The sequence below is a fragment of the Fusarium solani genome (assembly GCF_023522795.1).
Source record: "Fusarium solani strain SB1 chromosome Unknown bctg00000015, whole genome shotgun sequence".
NCBI lineage: Eukaryota > Fungi > Ascomycota > Sordariomycetes > Hypocreales > Nectriaceae > Fusarium > Fusarium solani.
Window position 1 is genome coordinate 517,369 of NW_027072143.1, and position 16,654 is coordinate 534,022.

Below are 16,654 nucleotides of genomic sequence, written 5' to 3' on the forward strand. Positions count from 1 at the left end.
GCCATGAGGTTATGCCTTCATGATCGGAGTATCGAAGAAGACTCCTAATAGAAGGAAAGTCGTCAACCTCCAATGTGACCGTGGAGGAGGGCGCCCTCCCCCGGACGAAAAATATACATGCATACATACATTCTACCATCACCTTTTTTTACTCTTCCCTAAATTTTCTTGACATATAAATATTAAGGAATTAGCCACAGTTACACCTTTACCCTTAATAAGTCCACCATAGTCGACCTAATCTTCGCTCCGCGTAGCCTCTAGGTGTGGAATAGGGCTACGGCCTGAAGAGAGCAGAGAGTATCTCATTAATATAAAAAAATGTGAAAAAGGAAGAGATTGACCTCATCGAATCACTGACGTCTCTCCCTAGAGGAATTATCACGAATGACCTCAGAGGGAGGTGTGACTACCGATTAAGCAAGGACCGACGTCAGGGAGGAACTCATACGTGAGCTTGTGGACATGCATACATCTTAAGGCGAAGGATCCGTAGAAACAGAGGTAACTATTGCTAGGGACCCCTGTGCTTGATCAATAATAGACGCGACGCGTGCAGGGCCAGTTTCTGTGTAATTGAACGAATTACCGTCACGACTGCGTACAGTAGGCACCGTGAACGACTTGATGCTCTCCCGTGAATCTTGCTACCAAGTGCCGACGGCCCAGACTCAAAAGTTGATGACGCCCTGCGCAACTGTAACCCTGTTAGTTCAAATACAGTTCTGTGGTCATGCCTCGCCAAATCATTCGAGATACGGCCTTTAGTAGTCAAAGTCTCACCAGCTGCCTGAGAGTCTTGGAGGCTTGGAGTCCAGTAGTTCAGTATTCTAGCACGCACTAGTCGGTAGGGCTGGTGCAAGGTGTATTCTGTGGCTGATACAGACGTCCATTGAAAGATGATACCCAATGGATACCTAGCCGCAAGGCTGAAACCCGATTGACTGGGCAAGGGCGCAAGTCACAATCTCGGGCGCCATTTTGTATCCTTCTAGCCAGAACCTTGTCTAGGCAACAGAGGCAACAACAGCCTCGAGCTAAGAGAAAAGGGCATGACACCGCACCATAGGCGAGGAGTCACTGTGAGGGACGAGATAGTGAGCTTATGCTATGCTTTTCCGGAGATAATTGTAAAAACCGACAGTTTATGAATCCCGGCTTCTTAATAGCTGGAGGTTATTAAGCGCAAGGCACAGTAGAGTTGGTTATAAGGGTAGGCAGCAAGCACTTGACAAGCCCCGCGCGTGGTGGATGATGTCACAACTCCCCCACCTTGTCCCTGTCAGATAGATAAAGCATCTCAACTCTTTCAACCCCGTCCCCAGCGCCCATCGCAAAGAAAAAACAAGACGCTGTAGTAGCCATGGGGGAACGTATCATCATTCTCTACAATGACTCGATCGACTCTGATAACTGGGCTGCCCAGAGAGCTGTCATCAGAGCCACGTCCAGGGAGTCCAATACGCGCATCATCTGGATTTTTGAGCCTCGTCAGGTATCTCTGGGCTTGAACAAGTCGGCTGAGCAGCAGAGCCGTTGTTTAAAGCTCATCATCGAGCATTTCCCAGATCGTGGAAAGCCCTTCAAGGTGCTTCTCGGTGGTCTTTTGACTGAAAAGGATGTGCAAAGCGTCCCAGGGCTGAGCGAGGAGGACAAAGAAACTGTGAGTGAGGAGTTTGTTGGATGGCGCAAATATTGAGGCTGACATGAATTTTTCAACCACAGCTTCGCTTAGCCATCAAGCCTGATTACGGGCCCGAAGAAGATGCATTCTTACACAGAGAACTTGTCGCTTGGGATCACGCAGCGGCACTAAATGAATGGCTTCACGCTCCTGTCGAGGTTTTCATTGATCTCGACGGCTTTGAAGAAGTCCACAACCCAGTGAATCTCTTCTTCCACCGACAAGAAGAGCTGGTCGCTCGCAGCGAAAAAGACCTTCTTCGCTATGGAAACATCATGAATGAGCCGCTACCGCAGCGACTGGACAGCCTCAGAGAGTGGTATAAGACCTGCACAAAGACAGCGGAGAAGGAAATTGGAGGCGTCGGAAACTCAGTTAGGCAACTCGAGCTTGACTCACTCTGTGAAACCATTAAATCTGCAGAGAGCGTGCTATTCCTCGGTGGCGCGTCTCTCGGAATTCTTCAGCGGTTCATCAACAAAGGTGTCGCTGACAAGGTCAAATGCCATCTGCAAATTGTGAGTACCCCGAGAGTCGTTTCTCCCAAGCACCTTCTAATTATTGTATACAGGGAACATGCGACCTTGCTCTCAACCTATTCCCCAACCAGTTCAACATTGCCCTGAACCCCAAAGCGGCTGAATTCGTCTTCGAGCACTTTCGCGACTTCGCCGACTTTGTGGTAGTCCCATCGCATAGTGCACAAAATGCCCAATACTCTCTCGTCGGACTCAAGAAAGAAGGCGGTCCAACAATGGAAAGAAGATGCCTCGGCTTCAACTGCGGCGAGGAGCCCCTCAAGATGGCGAGAAACCAAGTATCACTGGACAAGAACTACGCAGACAGAAAAGCCCCCATGTCAGACCTGACAGCATTCCTATATGCCCTCAAGCCCGGATTCGGCGACGCAAAACAGGGCTACGTCCAAGTTGAAAACCAAAAGGGCACGCTCATCTTCAGGAGGAGTGACTCGGGCATCAAGATGTACGATCTAGAGGCGCCGATCAAGTTTGAAGCGGACGAGGTTGTCGCTCTGCTGGACTCGCTGGAAAAGGAGAACGCCTAGGTCAACATTATCCTTTCGCAACAGACGTGTCAACCCGCAACCCGAAGCCCAACTTTGTTTAGCCGCCGTCTGGAAATGCAGTCGATCACCTATCCCTCATTCTTCTTTCGGCCATATTGTGCTGGATGTAACGGCAACACATGACTGCCAGACGCCTGCTCTAGTTCATGGTACCACAGAGAGCCAGTCCCACGTGAACTAATTCAGTGTTCGGTCAAGAACCAGTCATCCTCTACTATCTTGCTGACGCCAAATTGTATGCTGTCCGCAAAACCCGGTTCACAGTGTCATATCCCTTAACCGTCAGTCAGTTGTGTCCCTCTGGAGAAGAAGGGGGCATGGCTGCGCAATGCAAGTCGATTGATAATGTTGAGCCCGGACACACCAGAATCCATCATCAACTGTTGAAATTTCCGAGCACCTCGCCATGGGAGGGTTTCAGGAAAATGAGTAAAAAGGTGTCTAGTGCTAGACTGGAGCACCTGGAAATAGCCGCAACTTCAAAGATTTAGCTCAGCCAGGAATAAAAAGCAAGTAAGCATTTTTAATTTTATGAAGCGTCATGTGGTGATGAAGAAATAGGGGAACGATAAGGGACCCGCGAACCCCTGGAGCGTGTTCGCCGCAATCACTGTAGTAGGGATGCCGTTAGTGCCGTCCATTAGCTCCATGCAAAACCAGCCAACCTTTGAGATCACACTCCATAGGCCGCACTGCTGACCCTTGACCTGGCGGCCCCGTATGCCTTGGGCATGAGGCCAGTGACTCACGTACATGAGCATGAGTCCCGTGGGCCTCAAGGGGCTTGGTTTATCTTGTCTGGTTCTTATTACATGATTATCAACCCCTGACAATCCCCTCGCTGTCTCAAGAACCCGATAATGATATCCATCTCTATATAAACAGCGACGACCGCTCCCTTTTCATGACAACTTGACTTTCCTTCTACTTCTGCATCATATTACCGTACTCCATACTCAGTTGACAGCAGCCGGCATTATCGAGAATGACTACCAACGTCAAGCAGGAGGATGTGCATCCTACTTCCAATTGGGCAAGAGGACTGAGCCAAGCGTTCACGTGAGAATATTCAGGCTGCAAAACCTTGTTCTCCAAGATCTTCAGCCTACTTGGTGGTGCCTCATGGACTGACCTGGTGGCAGGGCACAGTATCTCTGCCTCGAATATGATAACATTCCCGCCAATACCATTCGACAGGCCCTGGATCGGAGCGGGTACGACCTCGAAAAATCCTACTTTGACCTGGGCCATGATGTCGACTGCTGGGACGTCGACAACCCACCTTTCAAAATCGGGCCTCATACAATGAGCCCGAAGGTAAAAGACGAGCTTCGAGAGCATCTGATAGACATCAACATCGATGAGGGCGACAAACACCGGATCCGTGCCAAGCTGTCAAGACTGGCACGGCTCCGTCAGAAGCGTTTACGGAATAGAATTCCTGTTTTACGCAATTGCGAATGCTGTTACAACAAAACCTCTCAATTGGATATGGTGCATTGCCAAGCTCAGGAAGGCCATGTAAGCTTCATTCGATTACTGCCTGAACTTTCCTGGGTGCTCTGACTGACTCTTCCCAGTGGTTTTGCAAGAAGTGTTTTCTCCGGCCATGCCTGGGAAGTTGTCGGGAAGCTACGCTACGAGATCCCATGCATGTCCACGGACGGCTGCAATGCTGGATTCTCACACCAAGAGCGAAAAAAGGGTCTGGATCTTGATCTCCTTAAAGCATTGGATAAGCTGGAGGCGAGAGCAGCTATTCTTGGTATCGAAGGCCTCGTTCACTGCTCATTCTGTGATTTCGTCGGGTTTTCCCAGCCACATGAGGCGGTCCAAGAACTTCACTGCCCTGAGTGCGACAACGTCAGCCGGTTCGGACGCAGAGAAGATACCGAGGGGGGCCAGACCAATCAAGGAGCGGCAGACGCGGACTTACAGCGGCAGGAGCAACGACGAATCGAGGAGGCACAATCAGATGCTGTCATACGACGCTGCAAAGGATGTGAGTATGCTCCCTTCCCCCCACATACAAATGACTGACATGGTTTGGTTTTAGGTAAAGTGCCATTTATGAAGCTAGACGGATGTAACAAGATGACGTGCCCCTCCGAGAGGTGCAACGTAGTCCAATGTTATATCTGCTCCGATGTTTGCGATTACAGCCACTTCGACCCCTCGCCTGATCGCCGTGAACCGGACAAGTGCCCTCTCTACGACGACACAAAGGCTCGCCACCAAAGAGAAATTGACTTGACAGAGCAGAGCCTGAGGAAGGAGACACAAGGAGATCAGGCGCCAAGGAGGTTATAAGCCGCCAATTGATTGTGCATCAGAAACCTTTTAGTGTTGAATGCCGTGGATAGTATAATTTGCCTCGGTAATACGCGTGACTGGTAGGCTTTGCAAAGTTGGGCAAGTGACATGACAGGAGCCGTCAGTGGTTTCTGGTCTCGGATTAAACCACCACCAATCGCAGCATGTTTAGTCCGTCGAGGTTAAGGTGAGATCCGAGTTCTGATTGGCTTGAGCTTCCTAAGCCTCCTAATCGGGAAATGTCCTTGGGTTACGGAAACCGACAGAAACCCGAGGCCTCAAGCAAAGTAAAGGCCGAGGAACGAAGCTAGTTAGCAACTCAGAAACCAGTCGAACGAAGGAGATCAAGGGGCTACCAAGAATATAAGGCAAAGTAAATACATGGCAGGTAGCACAAGAATCAGGACCATGACACCTCATTATCTACCTGCACGCAGTCACATAGCAGGTTGACCTCTTCCCTCTCTTCTACACTTTTTGCCCCTGACATGAGCGTACATTCAATAGGTAACATGTACTGTATGAGACATCAACATTTGCAACTTTTTTGCAACTGGTACTATCTGAGCCCGAGTACGTGTCGGTTAGTTATTGACTTTCTATTCTTTTACGTGGTGCGAGTCAGTTTGAACCCCCATGACCTTCCCCTTCTCTTCGCTTCCCCCTCATCTTCCTCCTTGTGCAGAAAGGTCATCAGGGCTGATAAGCAGGCAGAGGGTGCTGACCATCTGGGATGGCAACTTTGTCCACTTCTTCCCAAATTCCCGGATACGCTGGCGGAGCATCTTCGCTCGTCTAGCACGCTCGAATAGCATAACAGATACCACCCACATTGATGGGTCGACACGGGTAGGATCCGTCTCGCTGGATAGGAGGCAGGTGTGCAGGTTCGTACGGACGCTAGATGCGACAAACTAAGGCAATGGGCCATAACAGTGCCAGGACGAAGGCAGCAACAGCAGCAAGGCCCGTCAAGCCAACATTCCCACGGAGGTGCGGCCATTTCTGAGTAGCATAGATAAAAAGTTTGCGAGCAGGGAACACGGCAGGTATAGCCAGAAATAGGATCACGACTGTCGCTATAGTTGTAACTTTAGTTGGGTGCATGGTGAACGATTAACCCGCAGACCGATTGAGGCGTATGAAGACGACGGTGTAGGTCTCTGTGGTGTTGCTTCCGGACAGATTTGGGAGTGCTCAACGAACTCATAGGGATCGCGGCGTAGACTGTCCTTTATCAAGTTACTTTTCAACGGGAAGTCGGAAGGACTGCCTGCCGTCTGACCGTGCAATTGAACCTACCTGGTTATTTTGTTAGCCTAACTTATTTCACTCAGCCGGCGAGACCGAAATGGGCCTCCTGGGCCCGCCTTGTTAGTTTTTTTTAATGGTGAAGATTTTGATCCGCATACTTGTTTGATCCGCACGCTCATTATGCACGTTATTAGTGTAATCAAAGCAAGTGGTATTAACTAACGTACATGATAAGCATATGTTACAGACAAGTATGTGTCACACTAATACTGTGCAGCTAAAAGTAAAAAAGCTAGATTTTCTAAAAACTACAATAAAATAGCTATAAACTTAAAACAAGCATTTTTAACCTAATTAGTAAATAGTTAGAAAGTTAGTATTTTTTCTAGAATTTTCAAAAAATTATCTAGCTTATAAAGTAAAAAAAGGCTTAAAAAAACAGTGCAAATACGTTTTTTCTTAATAACTTAATAGGAGTTTTTTTTTAAAAATCTTAGAAAAACTAAGCTTACTTTATATACTGTTAAGAAAGTTATTCCTAAAGTTTAGGTTATTTTTAAACTAATTTCAGTTTTTAAGAATTTTTTTAAAAATCGCGATTTAAGGTGAAAATCTTACTGTGACACATAACGTGGGTGTCACGGCCCATGCCGCGATCGAATGCGTGTCGCCACACGGCACGGATCAACGTATTCCGCTCACTCGCACCGAGTGAGCGGGACCCATTTTCTCACTCCGGGCAAGTGAGAATGTAACACTATCTCACGATGGGCATCGTGAGATGCTCCCCAGACCCTGCCTATAAAAAACCACACAACATCCCTTAGACAGACACTCTCGCTACCTCAGCTTTCAATACAATTTGATTACTCAAGAATACTTCTTGACATTATCAGACGTGATTCGCCACCCCACGCTCAGTACGACGCCCCGTCACAACTGCCAACATAAACCAATTGGGTTACGGTTTGCTACGTTGGGAACCTTGACCGTCACACGTTGAAAGCTCTTGTTCAGTTGCACGCCGCGTCACGCTGAGCAATAGCGAAGTTTCGACAATATGCCTGCCAACGGTACTACCGGAGAATCTTCTGTAGGAAAGCAGCCTCAGGACTCCCCACCGAAGGACCATGAGGAAGACATTGTTCGAATGTCTGATTCGGATGAAGACGATGACAAGAGAATCCGAGTCTTACATGAGCGTGTCAAGAGCCTCATGGCGGTGGTCGAAAGTCAGCATGGAGCCATTGAAAGAATGAAGGAGATCGAGGAAAGAAACCTTACCCAGTTCGAGCTTAGCAAGACACAGCAGGCAGAAGAAACCGAGAGGCTCCGGAACAGTAACAAGAACCTGCAGCAACAGGTCGACAAGCTCCTCGGGACCTATGAGGAACGGAACCGACACAGGAACGAACAAATCAACACCATGGAAAGTCTTGCCAACCGGGCCAACGGAGGAAAAGATCTTGGAGAAATCATCAAGCCTCACAAACCAACCAAGTTTGGCGGAGACCAGAAGAAGCTCAAAACATTCCTGACGGAACTACGCACCTACTTTCACTACTATCCCACGCAGTTCTTCAAGCACGAAAACCGTGTCAAGTTCGCAGGAAGCTGCCTCACCGGAAGCGCGCTAGGATGGTTCGAACCATTCCTCAGCGACTACGTCCGAGGAAGCCCGAGCGATGTGACCGTGACAATTTTTCGAGACTACGACGTTTTCGAAGATAGGATGAAGAAAGTCTTCGGGGAAGTGGATGAAGTACAGGCGGCTACTGATCGACTGATGAGACTGAAGCAAACGAAGGCTGCATCTGAGTATGTCGCCAACTTCCTTCAGATAGCCTCCAGGATTCCCTGGGATGAGACATACTTTAAGGATAGGTTCTATCGAGGCCTCAAAGAAGACGTTAAGGACGAACTCTGCAAGGTCGACAAGGCTATGATGACATTGGATAACTACATGGAGACGGCAGTCAAGATCGACAATCGGAACTTCGCGAGACGCCAGGAAAAGAAGGGGAACTATGGCCAACCCCAATGCAAGGCTAAGAATCAGTCCAACCACGGACAAAAGAGAGAGCCTGACACCTCTCACGGCACCGAACCAGGACCCATGAACATGGGGAACGTTCAGAAAGGGAGAGAAAGGAAACCGAGAGACATCAGCAAGATCAAATGCTACAATTGTGACAAGTATGGGCATTATTCGTCTAACTGCGAACAGCCGAAGAAGCCAAGGAGCCAAGGTAAGAAACAGGTTAACATAGTCCAGAACCAGGACGACGAAGAGGCACCTCGAGCAATCAGAACGACCAAGCCTGATCACAAGAATCTCGGATGGATACATTGCTATGACGACAAATGTCTCGATCACCTGGACGAAAAAGTGGTCAATGCTATCTTCCCGAAACCTACCAAGGGACCCGAGTCTTCACGAACACGTACGGTGGCCATGGTACGAAGGACTTCAGCGGAAGAATATCGTGAAACCAGTAACGAAGAGAACGACTCCAAGGAACAGTCCGAACAAGACTCAGAATATCCGTCGGATGCGGACGGAATCACGAGTAAAAAATCCCGACTTTTGACGGAACGAACCCTGCGAGGAGAAAGCAGCGCGACAACCACAGGATCTCACGACCACGATGGTTGTCAACAATGGATCGAGGAACACGAACAATGGGATAAAAATCTGTTCGGGACACTTACACGAATGTATCCCAAAGAATTTGAATGCATCAACGGTGACCGACAATGGGAAGAATGTCCCCACGAACAGTGCCAAGTACACTCGACGGAAAAACTGGCGGCATTCCATCGAAGGATGAAGCGCATTCGCCAGGAATACCCGGAACCAGACAACTCAGCCTGGGTATACGACTATGGAATTATCTACGGAGAAACTCCATGCAAAGAAAAGCACGCCCTACGATGCGGGCGGACACGATGTCCAATTCATGACGAGAACAAAGGACAAATTTACGGACGCATAATCGAAATGCATCTAAGAGGGTTCAACCTCAGAGAAGCAAGGGGAACGACAATCGGAGACAGAGAGTGGTACCTCCAACTACGAAAACAAGCCCCTGACAAACTCAAGACCTTGGAAGAGATCTTCCAACCCCAGGCACGGAAGTCTCGCCAAGAACGACGACACCGGAACCGTGAGGAAGCACGACGCAACCCAAACGACGAACGCCACCTGTAGGAGGGCCGCAGGCGAGCGAAATCAGGGAAGAACTCCCTACAAAGGCACTCAGAAGTGCAGGAAAACCCGGACAACGACAGAAGTCATTCAACCTCTCAGTACGAATACGCGGAAGGGAGTATAACGCTTTGGTAGACAGCGGTGCAGAAGAGAACTACATGGACCCCGAAGTGGTCAACGAACTTGGACTCAGATGGAAGTACAAGAAGAAACCGTACAGGGCCGAGAACCTGGAAGGACAACCGTTCACCTCGAATGGAGGACGAGTAGACCGAGAGATTGATCACCTCAAAGTCCAAATCGACGAAAGAAATCAAGGAATCACGTTTGATGTGATTGCCATGAGTCACGATTTGGTCCTAGGCTACAAATGGCTGTACAAGTACAACCCATGGATCGATTGGAGAACTGGCCAGGTGCGACAATGGGACGACGCACTCTCCAGCGATGACGACGAGTCAGACGATGAATTGAGATCTCAACCTTCTACCGATGACGACGGAGAAGGATGGCATGAGGAAAGAACCTCCTCACCACCCAAAGGGACACGACATATCAGTGCGAGAAAGGAAGCAAACCGCACTAGAAGAACCATTGCTTTCGTCAAACGCAAACTCAAGCAAATGGATGAAGTCCTCGAGCTTCAGAAGAAAGCTTTCGAAGAAGGACACACACCAACCGACAAACGAGAAAGGCTCAAGAACATACCCTTGCAATACCGCATCTATCAGAAGCTATTCGAAGAAGAACTGGAAACCGGACTACCAGAACATAGCGAATGGGATCTCGAAATAGAACTAAAAGTCGGAACGAAGCCAAAGTTCTATCCCATCTACAACCTCAACGAAGTGGAGCTACGAACGCTAAAAGAATACCTCCAAGACATGCTGAGAAAAGGATACATCCGAATCTCCAAGTCCTCGGCTGGATACCCAGTCATGTTTGTGCCAAAGAAGAATGGAAAACTCAGACTCGTTATCGACTATCGGCAACTCAACGACATTACCCTCAAGGATCGAACGCCGCTGCCCCTAGTCACGGAACTACGAGACAGACTACACAACAAGAAATGGTTTACAGCTCTGGATCTCAAGGGAGCTTACAACCTTATCCGTGTCAAGGAAGGAGATGAATGGAAAACAGCATTTCGAACGAAATTCGGGTTATTCGAGTACGTTGTCATGCCTTTCGGATTGACAAACGCACCAGCAGCCTTTCAGCGAATGATCAACTATGTGCTACGGGAGTATCTCGACGACTTTGTAGTTTGCTACCTGGACGATATCCTAATCTTTTCGGAAACGGAGGAAGAACACACGGAACACGTCCATAAAGTGCTCAAGGCACTCCAAGACGCGAACCTACTCGTTGAACCCGAGAAAAGCACATTCCACACTCACGAAGTAGAATTCTTGGGACACATCATCAGCCCGAACGAAATCCGAATGGACCCCAAGAAGATCGCGGCCGTCAGAGATTGGCCACAACCAGAGAACCTCAAGGAAGTACAATCCTTCATAGGATTCGCAAACTACTACCGAAGGTTTATACGCAATTTTGGGAAGATCGCAATACCGCTGACTGAACTCACAAAGAAGGAGACAAGATTCATCTGGACCCCAAAGGCAGAAGAAGCATTCCAAGCACTCAAGGAGGCAATCCTGAAAGAACCTGTTCTAGCCACATTCGACCCCACCAAAGAAGTCGAGCTAGAAACTGATGCGTCAGACTATGCATTGGGGGCCCAAGTTGGACAACGAGATGAGAATGGCAAACTACATCCAATAGCCTTCTATTCACGAAAGCTACATGGAGCTGAGCTCAACTATCCCATCTACGACAAAGAATTTCTTGTAATTGTCAATGCTTTCAAAGAATTTCGACATTACCTCCTAGGAAGTCAGCACAAGGTCAAGGTCTACACAGACCACAAGAACATATCCCATTTTGCAACGACGCAAAAGCTCAGCGGAAGACAACTCAGATACGCTGAATACCTCTCTGAATTCGACTACGTCATCATCCACAGGAAAGGATCAGAGAACGGACGAGCTGACGCTATCAGCCGACGAAGTGACTTCAAGACAGAACAAGTCATTGTGCAAGATCAAATCCTGCACCAGACACCAGAAGGTCACTATGAACAACGACAAATAGCCTACATCCAGCAGGCAAAACTCATGGAAACTCGAAGAATCGCTTTCATCGACAAGATCACGGAAGAAGAACTGTTCCATGGGATCTATGAACACAACCAGGACATCCCAGAAGAAGAAAAAACGGGGAAAATGCAAGTACCAACACACCTTCAAGAAGCCCTGATCAAACACATCCATGAACACAGATTGCACGGACATCCCGGAATAGCCAAGATGATGGAACGACTCAAACGAACCTACGAATTCCCGAAAATGAAAAACGTGGTAAGAACGGTACTACAACGATGTGACTTGTGTGCACGCACCAAAGCACGACGACACAAGCCCTACGGCAAGCTCAAGCCATTGGAAGTCGCAGAGCGACCGTGGCAGTCGATCACTATGGATTTCATCACCAAATTACCGATTTCGGAAGATCCCTCTACGAGAATACACTACGACAGCATACTCGTAATCGTTGACCGATTAACGAAGTTTTCCTATTTTCTACCATTCAATGAACAGACGGATTCCGAACAGCTTGCCTATATATTCATGCGAAATATTGTTAGCATACACGGAATGCCCGACGAAATCATCTCTGACAGAGGACCAACATTGGATTCTAAGTTCTGGAGAGGCCTCATGGCTCAACTAGGACTGCACCCACGAATGTCAACTGCCTACCGACCTCAGGTAGATGGACAAACAGAACGAGTCAACCAGATTGTGGAGACATACCTACGATGCTACATCAACTACGAGCAGAACAACTGGGCGAAACTACTGCCTATGGCTCAGTTCGCTTACAACACCTCGCTGCAAGAAAGCATTAAGACCACACCGGCTTACGCGCTATTTGGTTACACACCAGACCCGTATAGAGACTCATACGATGGAATCCAAAACGTCAAAGCAATCCTCGAAGCAGACAACTTGAGAGAACTACACGCAGAACTGAGGACAGAGCTCGAGTTCATACGGGAACGAATGAAGCGCTACTACGACCAGAAAAGATCGGAAGGACCGACTTTTTCGGAGGGAGACATGGTCTACCTATCCACAAAAGACATCGAAACAAAGCGCCCAAGCAAAAAACTCGATTTCAAATACCTCGGACCATTCAAAATTCTCGAGAAGCTCTCAGATAGCACCTACAAATTGGACTTACCACCGAAGGTTAAGCTCCATCCAGTCTTTAACATTTCGTTACTTGAATCAGCAGAAGGAACAATCAAAGTCGACACAGGCTACGACGACGATATGGAAGTTGAAGACGAACGGGAATACGAGGCAGAGAAAATCCTCGACGCACGAAGAAACAAGGAAAAGGGAAATCGATTGGAATACCTGGTCAAGTGGAAAGGGTACACCGACGCCGAAAATACCTGGGAACCAGCCAAACACCTCATCAATGCTCAACGTTTGCTGAGGAACTTTCACCAACGACCTCGCCGGTAGGAGGCACCGAAAGACCCACGTCCGCGAAGTCGTCACCCAATCTCAGCGAAGCCCAGTCAACGCCAATCGCAGACCAATCAACGTCTGAGTGAACCAAGGACTGCAGGTCAAAGGTCGCCTCGGACGCCTCTCGCCCAACCTCTGCGGACTCCTCGGAAGGGTCAGAAACAGAATGGATCATGGCCTCGCCCTGCGATTTCAGGACTCGACGCTTGCGACGAAGAGACTCCAGCGCGTCAAGGGAAGCATCAAATTCCCGCTGTGCTCGACGAAGGGCCTCGCGACGAGCCAAGAAATGGCTCTCCGCCTCTGCCTCTTCAACCTCCAATTTCTTGTCCTCCTCAGTGACTCGCGAAACTAGAAACAATATCAGGAAGCAAGCACACTCACACAAATGGTTGAACCTACGACAATGAAGAGGGACACCAGAAACATCACAGGGACGGCCTAGTCGGGTACAAAGGCCACATTTCTTAGCCCCTTCCATCATCTTGCACTGAACCCCGCGAAAAGAACAACGGGAACAAGGCATAACGAGAAAGCCGAATTGATCGATGGCAACCGCCCTATCTTGACGATTGAGAGTTTGAGAAGAAGGACTGACGTTTTGAGTATCCTTTCGTTTCGGAACACGGCTAGACATCGCGTCAGCACGACATAGCAGACAAAACGAAAGAAGGTTGACGAACCTACGAAAGTTATATGTGGCCTTGGGGACAAGACCAACGGAGGGGAGACATCGTGTCACGGCCCATGCCGCGATCGAATGCGTGTCGCCACACGGCACGGATCAACGTATTCCGCTCACTCGCACCGAGTGAGCGGGACCCATTTTCTCACTCCGGGCAAGTGAGAATGTAACACTATCTCACGATGGGCATCGTGAGATGCTCCCCAGACCCTGCCTATAAAAAACCACACAACATCCCTTAGACAGACACTCTCGCTACCTCAGCTTTCAATACAATTTGATTACTCAAGAATACTTCTTGACATTATCAGACGTGATTCGCCACCCCACGCTCAGTACGACGCCCCGTCACAACTGCCAACATAAACCAATTGGGTTACGGTTTGCTACGTTGGGAACCTTGACCGTCACAGTGGGACCCTAGCTTTGGCCACCACCCCCCTCTGGCCAGTGGAAATTGCCTCAACACCAAAATGCATACATCACGTAAATCAGCTATTTCTCAACGAAAAATAATGCAATCAATTCAGTTGAACCTGGAATACACTCTGCAGACCTTGCTCTTTCTTCTCTGCTGCTTTGATGGAATTATCTTGTAATTTAGGCGCCTTACGGTCGCGGTATTTAGTAGGTGCCTTCGCCGCCTCATAATGAGCGTACGCAATTTCCTTGATGCGCGCAAACCTCTCGTTAGGGCCATAATCAATGGCCTTCCTGCCGGTGGGCTTCTGCGACTCTAGCTTATCCTCTAGGAACTTAATTCTCTGCTTCTGGCTGGCGATAATGCTGTTTAAATGAGTGATCTGCTTGCCGTTCTGGTTAATCAGATGTCGGGCTTCACGATTGACGCCGCCATCGCTATACCGGGCCTGATCTAGCCGTCTTTTGATATCCCTCTCGTTCTTTGGCGTACGAAGATTATCACGAGCTAGTAGCTTCTGCTTTTTTGGTGTTGATGGTGTCAAATCCGGCGGGGGAGGGCGCTTGGTATTGACAATCTGCTTTATCGGCTTCTCAATGTCGATAGGATAGATTCCTGAGCCCCGGAATGAGTGTCGGATGTTCCCCTCGGTCATGGCTTTCTTTCGAGCTATTTCATAAGAGTATATGAAGCGTCGTTTTTGAATAGGAGACCTGGCTGCGAAGGTTGCATACTTCTCAGTCTCCTGGTGAAAAAATCGCTTAAGAACCGCAAAGATCCCAATGTCGAGAGGTTGTGTGGTATGAGACGAGTGTGGCGGTAAGTAAAGAAGCTGTACCTTATTTAACCAAGCTAGGAACATTATCTCTACTGTCATATGAGAGCTGTGGCCGTCGAGAATAAGGAGTCGCCATTTCCCGGGAGTAGGCTCTGTTTCTGGTAGAAACACCTCGATGAACCATTTCCTGAAGATCAAGCTATTCGACCATTTCCTGAAGATGTGCAGTTGTACTTCCAATCCGGCCACGGAGGGTCAAACTACTGGCCCTGAAGGTTCTGACCGGTGAAAATCACCACCGGCGTCGTACTGGTGCCATAAGCTGAAATACACTCGATTATTGAGACCTAGGTACGAGAATCGCTCGCTGAGACGGTTGCGAAGGATGTAAAGGAAGTCCCTATGACTCTTCCGGCCTTAGTCTCCCCTTTAGTAACTCTATGTTCGTCGATATTGTGTAACGTGGTCTAGTCGATATCTTTATCCTCGATTTGGTTCTCTAGGAGTCGAAAAAAGCGCTGTAACTGCTCCTCCGTAGTCTTATTCGCTCGTACGGCGTCTGTAGGTCGTGATGGCTTCATTTTGATGTCTTTATGGCGCGTAATAAAGCGGTTGACCTAGTTATGGCCGACGTGTTTGTCTCGTCTATCGTGCTTAAGTATGAGGTCCGTAAACTTGCGTATATTTGCCTTGCTTTGGCCGCGGCCAGCAGCTTCTTCGTTTAAAATCCAACTGACTAGATTCTTCTCTTGGTCCGGATTTAACTTTTGAGCCGGAATTTGAGCATCGCGAGCGTTGGTGCCGCCTTTTTTGCGGTTGCGAAGACTCCCGCGTGAGATGGCGTGCGTAGAAGCAACTTGCGAGAGCGGAGCGTGTTTGAGGTCTTTGAGAGCGCAAGAAACTCGATATTCACGTTCTTTATCTATTTCCGATTATAATAATATAATTTTGAGCTTCATATGACGTAAAATGATAATTCTGTGGCCGACTTAATTATTCGCATCGCCAAGGATGAAGTCTATGATGATGTGGCTAAAGGGGGGTACTGGCCAAAGGTGGGGGTCTCCACGTTACTTGTCTGAGACATATGCTTATCATGTACGTTAATCGAAATTGCTAGGTATAGAAACTGAAAGTGACTACTTGGTGGGGGCTCATCACGTGAGGCAGCCCCAATAAAACTACTCCCTACTGATACTGATACTGGTTCAATCCGATGCATTTTTATTGGCTGCCAACCCCTGCTGTGACCCGACCGGAGCTCCTTGTTGAGATGAGCATGTTGTGTTAAAGAAGAAGAAAGACTAGTGTTAACCACCGGAAACTATTGACAAGAAGACATCCACATCCTCGCCACCAATGGATCGGAATAGCCATTGATCCGTTAAACAATGGATCTCAACACTCCTCGACAATTGAAGGGATACTACATGCACTTTGGATTACTATCAATGGATCGATGATCATCTTGGGATTCCTAAAAACCAAGAATTGGGGAATGGTGGCTTGAAGCGTAAGGGGAAGAAGAGCAAGAAGCGTCGTAGGACAAGGGCTGACGCACTTTTTGAAGCCTTAATTGGCACCAACGCCGAAGCTCTCGAGGGCTCACATCCTAT

General features: G+C 48.5%; 5 protein-coding genes across 5 annotated transcripts; 3 read left to right on the forward strand and 2 right to left on the reverse strand.

Moving 5' to 3' along the window:
• Positions 1 to 1,363: 1,363 nt before the first annotated feature.
• Positions 1,364 to 2,750, forward strand: MRS44_018125 (uncharacterized protein; the record flags this gene model as incomplete). The annotated part of the gene is made up of 3 exons (XM_065616326.1): positions 1,364 to 1,663; positions 1,726 to 2,202; positions 2,256 to 2,750. 3 exons carry the CDS (start codon positions 1,364 to 1,366, stop codon positions 2,748 to 2,750), a joined length of 1,272 nt encoding a protein of 423 aa, XP_065472398.1.
• Positions 2,751 to 3,756: 1,006 nt separating this feature from the next.
• MRS44_018126 (uncharacterized protein) lies at positions 3,757 to 5,081 on the forward strand (the record flags this gene model as incomplete). Its single annotated transcript, XM_065616327.1, has 5 exons — positions 3,757 to 3,830; positions 3,914 to 4,155; positions 4,208 to 4,292; positions 4,352 to 4,773; positions 4,828 to 5,081. 5 exons carry the CDS (start codon positions 3,757 to 3,759, stop codon positions 5,079 to 5,081), a joined length of 1,077 nt encoding a protein of 358 aa, XP_065472399.1.
• A 668-nt stretch (positions 5,082 to 5,749) lies between these two features.
• On the reverse strand, positions 5,750 to 6,191 carry MRS44_018127 (uncharacterized protein; the record flags this gene model as incomplete). The annotated part of the gene is made up of 2 exons (XM_065616328.1): positions 5,750 to 5,948; positions 6,019 to 6,191. 2 exons carry the CDS (start codon positions 6,189 to 6,191, stop codon positions 5,750 to 5,752), a joined length of 372 nt encoding a protein of 123 aa, XP_065472400.1.
• Positions 6,192 to 7,398: 1,207 nt separating this feature from the next.
• On the forward strand, positions 7,399 to 13,496 carry MRS44_018128 (uncharacterized protein; the record flags this gene model as incomplete). The annotated part of the gene is made up of 3 exons (XM_065616329.1): positions 7,399 to 9,545; positions 9,602 to 13,144; positions 13,262 to 13,496. The coding sequence occupies 3 exons, from the start codon at positions 7,399 to 7,401 to the stop codon at positions 13,494 to 13,496; spliced, it is 5,925 nt and encodes a 1,974-aa protein (XP_065472401.1).
• An 864-nt stretch (positions 13,497 to 14,360) lies between these two features.
• Positions 14,361 to 15,619, reverse strand: MRS44_018129 (uncharacterized protein; the record flags this gene model as incomplete). The annotated part of the gene is made up of 3 exons (XM_065616330.1): positions 14,361 to 15,252; positions 15,322 to 15,347; positions 15,593 to 15,619. The coding sequence occupies 3 exons, from the start codon at positions 15,617 to 15,619 to the stop codon at positions 14,361 to 14,363; spliced, it is 945 nt and encodes a 314-aa protein (XP_065472402.1).
• Between the last annotated feature and the right edge of the window lie 1,035 nt (positions 15,620 to 16,654).